The sequence below is a fragment of the Camarhynchus parvulus genome, chromosome 1 (assembly GCF_901933205.1).
Source record: "Camarhynchus parvulus chromosome 1, STF_HiC, whole genome shotgun sequence".
Classification (NCBI taxonomy): Eukaryota; Metazoa; Chordata; class Aves; order Passeriformes; family Thraupidae; genus Camarhynchus; species Camarhynchus parvulus.
This window is the reverse complement of record NC_044571.1, coordinates 3,010,433-3,024,104: the sequence shown is the minus strand read 5'-3', so window position 1 is coordinate 3,024,104 and position 13,672 is coordinate 3,010,433. Positions and strand designations below refer to the sequence as shown.

Here is a 13,672-nt window from a genome sequence, read left to right as displayed (position 1 = left end):
TTAGCTGTGGGCTAATGTCTTGCTTACTTCATTGCATGAGGAGCCAGGACAAAAAAGAACTATTTGCTTTCATTTGAAATTCTATAAAAAGTAACAGACTGAATTATTGTATGTACATTGGAAGACTGAAGCCCAAGTCATCTGCTGCTGTTTTTGTCTCTAGGCCATGCCTCATTTACTGGGATGAAATTCCTGGGGAAGTTTTTGGTCTGGTCTACAACTCTGCTTTATAAAAGTGATGCCAGTTTGTTCTGTACAGGCAGCACCGTGTTACACTCCAGGTTTGCTTCCTCCCTCCTGTTAGCTGGTTATTAGGGAGTGCAGAGAGCACTGTGACATTGTACAAACAGGGAAATAAAGAAGACATTTCTTTAGCAGCAAATCTTCTTCCCCCTCAATTAAAAAAAAAATCACAAGAAAACACAGACTTGGTAGGTAAATACACAGGCCCTGTGATCAGAAAGACCCTGGAAATGCCTCTGAATACAATAGGAGGGAACAAGGTGAGTTAAAAAGTGCTGTGGATACTCCTAGGTCACAAAGGAGAGCCAGCTTTGTTCCTCTTCACAACAAGCACCTCATGGAGAAAAGGAGATTTTATCTGTAACGCTCCCTGCAGCACGATCCCAGTGTGAAAATAAAAAGGGAGGCAGTAGAAAATAGAGGGGAATTTGCACCACGGGCTTTGATTGTGATCATGAGGAGAAGCCAGAGCTGTCTAAACAAGTTGTGTGAAGGCACAGGCAAAAGTTGGAAGACAATGCCTGAAGTTCTCCAACTCAGACATGTTTACATTCTTTACACCTTCCACAAAAAACTGACATTCTCTTTTCTTATACACAAAGGTGACAGGGACAGGAGAAAGTTCCAGGCAGGTTTGCCCACCATGCCAATGAAAACTGATTTCTGCACTGGAAAAAAGAGCAAGAGCTGGCTGAAAGTTCTGATTCCGACACTCTAAACAGCACTCTGGATTTCTACAGGGGAAAAATCCTGGCAGGTAAACAGTGACAAAGACAGGTTCAGCATCTGTCCCCCTCCCCAACACATAAAAATCTCAGCCCCAAGCAGTACAAACCCCACATTCAGTGCTTTACATCAGTGGAAAGACCAAACCGTGACAGTTTTTGCTTGATTGCTGAGCTGCCTCTATGTCAAAATCCAGAAAAAGGCACAATTTTATAAAAATATTTTTTCTCTTACACACAGTTTCTAAATCCTTAAACCACCAAAATATAGAAAAAATAGGAAAAGCACCTACTCCTTAGCTTCCAGCTCCACACAGCTCCCAAAGCACTGCTAAGCATGTATGGATTTTTGACAAATACCTCTTACCTGTAAAAGAGCAATGTTCAGATTCCTTACTAGATGTTATCGTCATGACAAGTCAAACAATCTTTTTTATAGAAGGTTGGGTGGCTTTTCAATAAAGCATGTGTGCATTTAAAGAAAAAAAACCCACCAAAAATCCAGCACAAAACAAACCCCTTAGAGAGTCTCCCTTCCCTCGCTGTCAGTCAAAAACAAGTTGAAATAAGCCTGAGTTGGAATTACCTGAATAAAGAAACTGGAGAGAGGGAGGGAGGAGAGGGAGGGAGGGAGAAAGAGAAGAAAAAAAAAAAAAAAAAAAAAAAAAGAAAAAGAGTCCGAGAGGAGACTCAGTGATGTCAGCAGTGTGTGTTAAGGAAATCTACAGCTGAGCCCTGCAAACTTTATAACTGCACAGCTCTCAACACCCAGCTACGTGGTGAGCAAATACCTGCTTCAGAGGAAACTGATTCACTTCTAAAGAAGTCAGTTAATCTTTGAAGAAACTTCAGCCAGGCTGATCAAAGTCCCTGAAAGGCCTTATTTCCTAAATAAATAAGGTTATGAGTGGTTGTATAATGCTCAGAAAAGAGGAAGAAGGATAAAAAGTCAACGTTATCGATTACCCCTTTCCTGCTGGCAAAAGGGAGATTGAAACTCATCTGAAATCAATTCAGGTTATGGTTGTCACACACTGAGCTGCAGCAGCTGAGATCCCTGACCACCAAATTTTCCAAAGTGTTTATCCACAACACTCCTTTCTTTGAGGGCTTTCTCTGGGTTTGCCTGGGTGCTTTTGTCTCCCAGCTGCAGAGAGCACAGGCAGGGATGATTTGAGCAGGATGGAGTCAGGTATTTGATGGGATTCCCTGGGAATCCCTGCAAACAGCAGCAGGGAAAGGGAAGATGCTGCAGCACTAGAAAGGCTCATGTGATGCCCTTGGATCTGCAATTCCGATCCACTTATGCTGTAATTCCTGGGAATTCCAAATCCCAGCAAGCTGCTCCAGGGCAGGAGAGCTCAGCATCACCTGCAGGCACACCCCGAGTGCCTGGATAACTTCCTTCCCTTTCCCCTGGGAGAAGGAGCACATCAAACACTGGGATGAGTCCTTCACCAACCAAACCCATCCCACCCCAAATTCCCAGGGAGCACACCAGCCAGAGCCAAATCCCTGCTACAGGGGGATCTAAATGCCATTAACAGATACTAATAATGCCATGATATGTGACCAGAGGAAAGCAGGAGCTGGAATTCTGCTGTCAAGTGCAGCATTCAGGCAGAGCCAGTAGGCAGCAGCTGTTTTGCATTTAAAAGGGCAACACTTAGAGGTGATTTTTTTTTTCCACTTTGCCAGAGACTAAAGAATTTCACACGACTTGGATTGTTCCCCCCGAATCCATGAACCTGTTGCACTGGTGTCTCTCTATATTTACCATGAGGGAGATGGCAACAGCTATAAATATATTTATATTTATATATAAAAATGCCTGTGAAGGTCTTTTTCTGCTTTCAGATGAGCTGTTCTGTTTGCAGAGCTTCATAATGAAGCACCTACATCAGAATTTCTCTTTCACTATCCAGTTAATTTATGTTTAGCTGGGATTATACATTATTAAAAATTCCCAATTTCCCCTTCTTTCTTATGGGTGCAGTTCAACAAACTGCCCTAATCATAAATGAATAATGTGCTATTCCCACACATCCCCCAAATCAGGATTTTTGGAACATGGTGACCATGAAATCCACTGTAGTGTGAGGGGCCTTTGGAAGATCACACTGTGAGGATATGCTCTGAAAGATGCATAGCTGTTCAGTTTTTAAGCTTTGTGTGCACGATTTAAAAATGTAAATACCTTTCTTTGCAGTTTTCCACCTTAAACAAGTGTCACTTATCCCCACAAGCTCTGGGGCTGTTCCCACACTGCTGCTGAGGTGAGCCAGAAGGAGAGGCTAATTTATCAGTTCATACTCTCCAAAATGCATAAATTCACTTTTTTTCCCCTTCAGATTTACCAGGGCTTATAAACCTCTTTCCTTTCATCAACCAAAGGCGAGTTCAAAAGTGTGGCTAGAGATGCTGAAATCCAAACTTCAGCATTCAATAAAGCTGAGCAGGAAACCCCATGGTGATAAGAGGCTTGCTCGGGGCATGTTCAGATTTTATGTTGGTTCTGGATGAAGTTAAGTAAGGAAAAGAAACAATAAAACTGGATCCCTGGCAGAAAAGTTAGCCCTACTCATCTAATCTGCACCTGCAACTTGATCTAAAAATCAGTTGTTTTACTGAAAAAGTGCTTTGGGCTTCTTATGAGGAACATGATCCAGCTCAGAAGGGTGGAAAATGCAGTGTGCATGGGGAAAAGCCACAGCCACTCTTCAATCCTTATCTCTTTTTTCCTGTTCCTGGGAATCTCCAAATTATGAGTTAAAAATCAGGATATAAAGAAACTGGCATTGTTATAAAAACCAGAGAAATGGTTCTTGCTCAAAACAAGTTCAGGATGTCCTGAGCAGGCAGAGCTGTCACCTGAGAAGTGCTAAACACTTTATTTGTGCTTTTACACAACTAAATCCATGTGTAAAGCTGAGCTTTGTCTTGGTAAACACAGATATTTGAGCTTTATGTACTCTGTGTTTTCTTCAATTGTTTGAAGACAGTCCTGTCGTTTTTGTATTTTTCCCATGTGCTTTAGAGTATTCACCTCTTCATCAAACCACTCACCTGATTCTTACTGATGAACTTCTTGATAAAAACAGAATTGAAAGGGTTAAAATTCATTACAGAGATTCCCATTAAATAAAAGTAAAACACTGGGCCTGAAGGAAATGCAATTCAAGGAATTGTAGAATGGTTTGGGTTGGAAGGGACCTTAAAAATCATCCAGTGCCACCCCTGCCATGGCAGGGACACCTCCCACTGTGCCAGGCTGCTCCCAGCCCCAGTGTCCAGCCTGGCCTTGGGCACTGCCAGGGATCCAGGGATGGAATTCCATCCCAGCCCTGCCCACCCTGCCAGGGAACAATTCCTCATTGCCAAGATCCCATCCAGCCCTGCCCTCTGGCACTGGGAGCCATTCCCTGGGTGCTGTCCCTGCATCCCCTGGAAATTGTCTCTCTCCAGCTTTCCTGGGGCTCCTGCAGGCCCTGCAAGGCCACCCTGAGCTCAGGCCAAAGCTTCTCCTGTGCAGGTGAACAATGCCAGCTGTGCCAGCCTTTCCTGCCAGCAGAGCTGCTCCATCCCTCTGCTCATCCTGGAGCCTCCTCTGGGCTCTCTGCAGCAGCTCCAGCTCCTCCCTGGGCTGGGCCTGTGGACAAAAATGGGGACAGGAATCTTCACACTCCAAAAAACCAGACACCACACTCTCCCCACTTATATGTGCTCTCAACATGCTCAACACACATTTTCCCACCTTTTTTCTTTTGTCACATCTTTGTTGACATTGCAGCAGCGGCCACCCTGAGGAATTCCCAGCCCATTTCCCCAGCCTGCTCTGGGTTAACGCCGTGGTTTGAATACAAGCCCTCCACAATATGCTCTTTGCATTATGAGAGGTTGTGGTTGACACTGCTGCTCCTGGGGGAGGTTTGTGCACATGGAAAGCACATCATTGGAACAGGATTTTATTCTGCTTGATGAGCTTCACACAGAAGGATCTGGCTGAGGAGAGCCCAGCTCTGTTCTCAATGAAGCGAGCTGTGACCTCTGTGGAAACCCTGTTACTGCAGCTTTCCAAAACTTCATCCCAATGAGTTTGGATGTAAGAAGGCTGCAGTTGCTGAGATGTGTCTTATCTGCTCACATTAGCTGGTTGTTTTTCGTCCAGCTGGCTCAGGGTTTCAGACCCCCAGCTCCACTGCTGTCCTGTGAGGGATGGAAGGACTTTGACAACTTCCAAATTTAAGTTTCTGCCCAGAATTTTTGCTTCTTGATGACAGAAATACTGACACGTTGCCACCCAAGATAGCAAAAGGATTTCCAGGTAGCAGAATGCTCTGGAGGAAAAACAAGCTCCCGAGAAAAGTCACTCATTCCCAGGCACATTTGGCTGCCTTCTCCCTGGCTGTGGAAATTAGCATCTTCTGGGTTTGGTTCTTGCCCAGGGATGGGGAAGATTCACAAGCAGGAATTCAAATCCAAGCTGGCTTTCCACACCAGAGTGAAAATGACAACGGGCTTCAGATCCAAGAGGGATTTTAATTTCCCATACCCTGCCAATCTGGTCAAAATGTCCAAAGCAGCAAAAATTCACCTCAGATTCCTGGAACTGGTCCTCATATCTTTGCTTTGTGATACTCTGTGGTGGGTGCATGCTCGGTTTGCCACATCATGAGCCAGCAGGATGCATGAACATCCCCACGGGGAAGCTCTGCTCACATCACTGGGAGCTTCCCAGCAGGCAAAGCTGCTTCCTGCAGCACTTCCAAGAGCAGACAAGTCTCCAGGTCCCTCAGGTCATAGCTGTAACACGAGGTTGGATTTGTTGCTGTAGGATTGGATCCACACTAATGGAAAACTACACTCTGCAAGACATAACCCTCAGAATTGTTCTCAGCTGCAAGCAGGGTGTCTGGCCCAAGCAATGACCCAGGGTTATGGCCTAGAAGAGCTGCTCCAGGGGATGATGGAGAGGCAGGGCTGGAAGAATCCAGCTGTGAGAGCCACTGACCACAAGAAACAGAGGCAGTTTTGCCTGGTCTGTCATTTTCCTCCCCTCGACCCACGGTGGTCTCTCTCTTGGGTGTTCTGTGGTTTCTCCTCAAGTGTGAATTTCCCTAGTTAATAGCTGCCCTGATGACCAGGAATCCTTCTGGGAACTGCTGGAAAACCCCAGCTCCTCAACCACTGGATGCCTCCTGTTGATGTGACACAACAAGCAATCCTCAGTCAAAGAGAAATTTCCATCTTCAATTTCATGTATCTTCAGTAGCGCCCTTTGGAGGACAGCAGCGGGAAAGAAAATCTCTCCTAATCAGATTTCAGTTTGTCTGGATCACTAAATCTGCAAAGTCCACTCTGCATTTTCCAACCATAGGGTCACAATCTCTAATTCTCTAATTCTCTAATTCAAGCCCAATTCTCAGCAGTGTCCAGCAAGTAGATCAGGTTTTTTCCTTACTTTTAAAACATCAGGGATATTTTAATGGAGCTTTGCTTTAGGATAACTTGAGAATTAATGGTTTATTTTACTTGGAAACTTCTTTTCATGAGCACCAATAAGAGCCTTGCAAAAATACCTTTTTGGAACTTTCTTCCCTGAACTTTGAGCTGTGACTATTTGGGACAAAAATGTGGCATTGCTGCTACTGGTTTCAGATAGCCAGACTAGATGGCCTCTCAGGAAGCAGCAGTAAAAAGGCAGAGCAAATTAAATGAGTACCTTTGTGCATTTTTAAACGTGTCTTCCTGGAAAAATAACTTCTGGCTTGAATGAAAGGAACTGCAGTGTGTACTTTTGCCAAACTTTATCCAAGAGGATTAAGAAGTGAGCCTACAGACAACTCCTGAGGTTGACAGAGCATGGAACTCTACAGAAAGTGCACAGAAAGAGGGTGATAAAGGGAAGGGCACAGAGTTTTCAGTACAGGATGTGTGTACAAAGACTGTCCCGAAGTTTTTGCTATCACCAACAGAGATCATGGCACAAGAGATATGGAAAGTGATCTTCCAAACACCAACGGCAAACATTTGTCCAGACAGGGCTGAAAAGGCTCAACTTCAAGATCAGATTTTTGTAGAAAGCAGAGTTTTCATTGTTGATCTGCAGAACTCAGCTTTGAGAGGAAGTAAAACCCAATCCATGATATGACAGGGGAAGCTCCATGAGGAAGGTGGACAGGGGTGCTGGCTGCGCCCATTGTCACCAGGATTGCACCACAGTTTCCATCACAACCTCCTATTTTCATGTGCCATGAGCATTGCAAAATGCTGACCTTTGGGGCTGCATTTTTCCATGCTTGCTCTCTGCCCCAAAGGTGAATTCTTTCAGAAATTCTAAGCAGAATCTTTTCAGGGACCATGGCTATTATTTTTGGCTGTTGCCAGGACGTCTTGCCTGGGGCAGATCAAATAACAACTGGTTTGTTCCTCTGAGCTACAATAAATCCCACCATCCATCATGTGAAGGAGAAAATTAAAGGCATGAAAAACACATCAGAGCTCTCCTGATTTTAACGTTTGCAAGAACTGTTTAGGCTTGCAAATGGCAGCAGGTGAAGAAAAGAGAGATTTAACTGGGAGATACTGCCCTGACCAAGAGTCTCCTTTAATGACAATTAACTCCACAGTGTTTATATCAGGAGTTGGTTTCAGGGACAACTACCAAAAGTGGTGTTAAATACCATCTTCAAGATACCAGGAGAGGAGGCTGGGTCTGTTTTGTCCCTCTGAGCGTTTCTAACATGGGACACTTGCTTTTCTCAAGCAGTTAATTAAGAATTGAAGGGTTGCACGTTCCCATCCATTGCCATAGGCCGGGTTAGTCAGTGTCAAGGGCACTGAATATTCTCCACTTCTCAAAAGCAGAGCCTTAAAACATGGATATAGATGCTGAACTGCAGGTATCCATGGTTGAAAATGCTCTCTAAGGGCTTTACAGACCACAGCCAATGCATTAGGATTGAGATGCTGAGCAGCACTCAAAGCCACAAACAACCCCAGAACAAAACCCCACGTCTGCTGTTAGGAAATCACACCCAGGTGGCCTCATATACCCCCACACATTCTCCTGATTTTATCATCCTCAGAAAATATGTCTGAAAGTTACTGTACAGACAGGAAAAGCCAGTCTCCCTACAGGCCCCAATAAAGACTAGAGCTGTCCAAAGGTCTCTGGGAGTACAAATGTGTTTGTTCCAGTAGGTCTGGCCTGTGAGGCTGCTCCAGACTACAGCTTCATCTGGGGGCACGTGCTGGAGCAGGGCCATCCCAGAGCACAGGGCACAGGGCTGGGTCCAGATGGCTCTGGAATGTCCCCAGGAGGAGCCCCCAGAGCCCCTCTGGTCTCTGCTCAGGGCTGGGCACTGCCCAGGGCACAAGTTGTGCCTCCTGTGCAGGGGAATTGCTGGGCTCAGGCCCTGCCCGTGGCTCTGGGGCCATTGCTGGGCCTGGAGCAGAGCCTGGGCCTGCTCTGACCTCTGCACACAGGGACAGACACAGGGACAGCCAGGGACAGACACAGGGACAGCCAGGGACAGACACAGGGATAGACACAGGGACAGACACAGGGACAGACACGGGGACAGGAACACACAGGGACAGCCAGGGCCAGGCAGGGCTGAGGCCCCTCTCTCTGAGTCTCCTTTTCTCCAGGCTGAGCAGCCCCAGCTCCCTCAGGGGTTCCTCACAGGGTTTGTGTTCCCAGCCCCTCTCCAGCCTCGTTGTCCCCTCTGGATGTGCTCAGTGTCCCAAGGTCCTTCCCAAACTGAGGGGCCAGAGCTGGGCACAGCACTCCAGGTGTGCCCTCAGCAGTGCAGGGACAGAATGGCCTCCCTGCTCCTGGGACAGCCAGGGACAGACACAGGGACAGACACAGGGACAGCCAGGGACAGACACAGGGACAGCCAGGGCCAGACACAGGGCCAGGCAGGGACAGACACAGGCACAGCCACAGGGACAGCCACAGGGACAGACAGGGACAGACCCAGGGACAGACACAGGGCCAGGCAGGGCCAGGCAGGGCTGAGGCCCCTCTCTCTCCCTGGGGCTCCTCTCCAGGCTGAGCAGCCCCAGCTCCCTCAGCCTTTCCTGGGCACGGAGCTGCTCCAGGCCCTTGCTCAGCTCCAGGAGCTCCTGGCCCTGCTGTGCTGAGGAGCCAGAGCTGGGCACAGCAGCCAGAGGTGCCCCCAGGGTGGGCACAGGGGCAGGGGCAGCCCTGACCTGCTGGCAGTGCCCATCCCGATGCACCCCAAGCCTTCTGCACTCTGCTGGCTCATGGACGGCTCATTGTCCCTCAGGACCCCAAATCCTTCTCCTCAGAGTTCCTTTCCATCATTTTTCTTCCCAAATGACTGTCTTTTACACCCAGTATTGTTCCAACTTCAGCCTGATTATCTACTTATACTGACTATGTTGTTCAGTCCACCAAAACACACTGTTCATGCTGTGTCCTGATACATTCATATTTGACATGAAATACAACACTTTAATGCCACCCTTTTAACCTCAAGCACCACAAAATGCCTGTCTACGATGAAGCTTACAGGGTTCAAATAACAATCTGCTTGTTTTATAACTTCCTTTTTCTAGCTGCAGCTAATGCATCCCCATGCCAATTATTGCTAAATAATTCCTCCAGGTTTGTTTGCAACCTAACAATGTCTGGCAGATCTGCAATTGCACCTGCATGTGAACTTTAACATCAGACTTGCAGTGACTTTGTTCTGCAATACATCCAGCTTTTATAGAAACCAAAAGGATGACGGTGAAATCAGACTGGTTTGCCATTCACTAAATTTAGAAATTTTTGAATATGTGAAGCAATTGCTTAACCCCAAAAATCCCCATGGCTCTGTGTAAGAATTTGAGCAGAGCATCAGTGCATTAAACAGCTTCAAAGTGAAAGACAGTAGGTTTAAATGGGACATTGGGAATTAGGAATTGTTCCCTGGTAGGGGGCAGGGGCTGGGATGGAATTCCCAGAGCAGCTGTGGCTGCCCCTGGATCCCTGGCAGTGCCCAAGGCCAGGCTGGACACTGGGGCTTGGAGCAGCCTGGGAGGTGTCCCTGCCATGGCAGGGGTGACACTGGGTGATTTTTAAGGTCCCTTCCAACCCAAACCATTCTACAATTCCATGTTTTTACCTGTGATTCTTCTGCTTCCCACAGCATATCTCAGCTGAATCACTGACAAAGGACTCACAGGGAGTGCCTGCCCTCTCCACACTTTTCCCTGGCTTCTGAAACCTTGGCCACTGCAACATTCCCTGATTTGAGCCACTCTGTCTCTTCCCCCTGTTCTGTGTCTTGAGTGCAGCCTGTTGACAATTGATTTCATCAGGACAATGAATTATACCTCTGGATTGCTTGGAATGAAAGGAACTCTTTTCCTCGGGGTTCATTCCACTGTTTTCTTTACTCAGCTACCTCCAACCTCCACTTGCTCCAATACACCTTTTCAGATGTTTGTGTCCCTCCAAGGCCAGCTGTGCTATTTATTCTTTCTTGGAGGATCTCTTCTTTTAACCCCTTCTTGGAGCAGAGTTTTCTGCTGGAGGAACTGAGCCCTTTCAAACCTGTCCAGTGTTTGCATTGCAGGGAGGAACTATAATCTCCTAAAGCTGGCTAAGGCAGGCTTCAAAATATTTCTTCCATATTTACTTCACCTTTGGGCTATGTGGTTCACCACTTTATTTTTTTTTTCCCCTCTGATTGTTGGTATTATTGGCCCAACTGCATTTCCAGAGAAGTTAACCCTCAGGACACTGCTCTGCACTTTGCTTTCCTGATCTTCTCTCAGATCTCTCCCTGCTTGTCCAGTCTCCGAGCGATTTTCTCACTGCTCTGCAAGATACTTTTACTTCTTTTGTTTCCCTTCAGCCCTGGCTTGTTTACATTTTCCTCATATTGCCTTGTTTTATTGCTCATCTAGACCATCATTAACTATGTGTACTTTTCAATAACTTCCTTCACTTGGTTTTTTATCACTTCCTTGAATATATCCGAGCAGATCTGCAGGGAGATTTCTTCATCCTTGCCAACCAGTGGCCTGAAAATCACCCAAAGCCACCTTAGAGGAGTGGCAGGAGCCATCCCTTAGCACAGCCCTGCTTGGACACAGGAGGTTTGAGGTGCTTTCACAGGTGAATCAAAGCAGGGAAAACCTCTACTGTGACCAAAGCCAAAAGATTTCCAGTGAATATCATGTTTAAGATTCTACTGAGCCAGCTGAGGTGGGGGATGATAACTCAGACAGCCACATGGGTGATTCTGTCTCAAAACCACCCAAAATTCCCACCTGGATGGTAGAGATAAGCTGGTTTTGGACAGCAAGACGGCAACACCTGGTCCTGGCCACACCGTGGGCCCTGATGTGACCTTTCCTCCCTGCTTCCCAAAAAGGCACCCCTAGTCCAGAAGAACTCACTGAGCCACACTGATTTTTTCTCTGGAGCTTGGCCATCAGGCCCAGGCCATGGAAAGGGCTCTGGATTTCCAATAAATTGAACCTCCAGGAATCTGGAGCTATCAAAACGGAGCGAGACAATTTCATTCCAGCTTTGGCAAGGCAGAGTTTGGACAGAGCACGTTACAAGATGTCCTGCCAGTTCTGGGTCTGGGAGCAGACTCCAAAGCAGGTGAATCCTTCCTTAACTGGAGTTCCACAGCAAGGAAAACGTTTCACAGAACTCGAGCAAAGATGAAACCAGCTGGCTGATGGAGAGGGCTAAGAGAAGTGGTCCTCTCTGAAGAGCTGCCAGCAGTTTCTGAAATGAAGTTCAATTAAATTAAAATAATTGCAGTTTATATCTGCATTGAGATGGGCACCTGTGTGTAAATACAACCTGAATTTGTACCCCCACACTGGTACTCGATGGCAAATGTGTGCACACAGAACAGAGGCACTTTCTAGAAGGCAGCTTTCACACATTCCTTGGCAGACTGGATCACTTTCACCTCCTGTGATCCCAGACATCCCAGTGGTGTTGGAGAAGGAAAATGTCCTTTGCTTCTCTCGGGTTTCTGGAACAGCCTCACACAGATTGCCATTTCTGTATCTCTGTTCCTGACACATTTGCCAATCAAAGTACCACTCTATCTCCCTCACTCTTCTTATCTCAAGAGCTTTGTTATAAAGTAAAGGAAGCTGGGCTAGATGGTGTTGCCAAGCTTTGAAAAGCTTCTGTAAAACTCTACATTTTCCTATAGTGCTGCAAAGCCCATATTTACCTAACAGACTGTCCGGAGTCCAAAGGAGCTTCTACAAAATTTCTGGTAAAGAGTATTTGTTTTAAGAATTGATATGCATGCCAAAAACAATGTACTGCATTTATCAGCCTGGAACTGTTACAATCTTTTCAGCAAATAATATCCCAGTTTCTGAAAAAGCCTAAAATGTGTAGCTAATCCAATTGTGTCACCTCTCATTTCCTTCAAAGAGGGGGGGAAAAGGCAAAGCTAAGCCTGAAATTCTGGTTTGAATTAACTGCCACTTTATCTCTAAGTGACCTCTTTGTGCAAAGCTATTACTGCAAACACAGTCTCTGAATCATTCAGTCCTCTCCAACGCCTGAAACACAGAGCTACAAGGTAGTTAATGCTATCAGCACTATCATCTTGCATTTGTCTAGGGCTTCTCATCCAAAATACTGCAGCTCCTGGCAGGCTGATCCTTTCCCTGGGTGGGCTCCTTATGTGGGTGCTGCATTCAGCATTGTAAAGGGGAAGGGGGCAGGAGGGGATTTTATGTTTTAATTCCAGTGCCACTGTTAAAGAAAATAACCTTCCATGAGGTGCAAAGCAGCAACCAGAGCTCTGCAGTGCCACACAGCCATGGAGGGAAGGAAATGAAGAATATCCCAGGTATTATTCTCAAATCCACTCAGCTGTCTCTGGCAGCATGGAGGGACCTAAGTGTTAGAAAGGTTCAGACCCTCTGAGAGAAAACGGATATTTAAACAGAGAGCTTTGGTTATTCAAGTTATGATGGAGCCCTGCTTCTAACCAGGACAATCTAGTGTGGTAAAAGCTTTAACTGGGATGATTAAAAGCCCAGTTAATTTTCTTCACGGGAATAAAGGCAATTTAAACTCATTCCTTGTGGCCAGCCATGCCAGCCCTTCACTCTCTGCCCACTCTGCCATGCACCCACCCAAAATACCTTTGTTTTTCCATTTATTCCTGGTCCTTCCTCAGCAGCCAGGGGCTCCTCTTCCCGATGGCACCTCCTGAGAGTGTTGGCAGGCAGCTGCTGAGGGTTGGGAAGCTCATCTCACCCCTGTCCTGCCCTGCTGGGTCCTGGGGTTCTGTCCGTCCTTCCTTCCAGCCCTGCCTGCTCCTGCAGCTCCCTCACTCCCAGCTGCTGGAGCAGGTTGAGGTGGTGAGCCCAAGGGCTGGAGAGCAAAAGAAGAAAGAAGAGAATTTATACTTTGGTATTTTGGAAGCTGGAATCCAGGAAGAAGCTTAAGAACGTGACTTGAGGCCAAAATGTTTGGCTCTCCAGTTACAGAGAGGAGAGGGGCAGGTTTATTCCTATTGCAACACTGTGGCCCCTGTCCTGCAGGAATTTTCCAACATCATGGATGTGCGGTGGGTTCAGGGCAATCTCTCCTTCACTCCTCTGCTTCCTGCAGCTCTGTGGGAGGAAGGTGATAACAGAGGAATCAGCAGCACTGCAAGAAACCTGTCTGAGATGGAGCTGTGGAT

General features: G+C 46.7%; 1 protein-coding gene across 2 annotated transcripts in view; it reads right to left on the bottom strand.

Annotated features, from left to right (window-relative positions):
• Positions 1 to 13,184, bottom strand: part of KCNJ15 (potassium inwardly rectifying channel subfamily J member 15) — a 34,657-nt gene extending 21,473 nt beyond the window's left edge. The window contains exon 1 of one of the 2 annotated variants that reach the window (XM_030951367.1): positions 13,128 to 13,184. In XM_030951367.1, coding sequence (XP_030807227.1) covers positions 13,128 to 13,141 — 14 coding nt within the window. In that variant the 5' untranslated portion in view covers positions 13,142 to 13,184. Of the gene's footprint in view, positions 1 to 1,335; positions 1,427 to 13,127 lie in introns of those variants that run through there. The other variant, XM_030951376.1, reaches the window with a different exon arrangement.
• Positions 13,185 to 13,672: the final 488 nt, after the last annotated feature.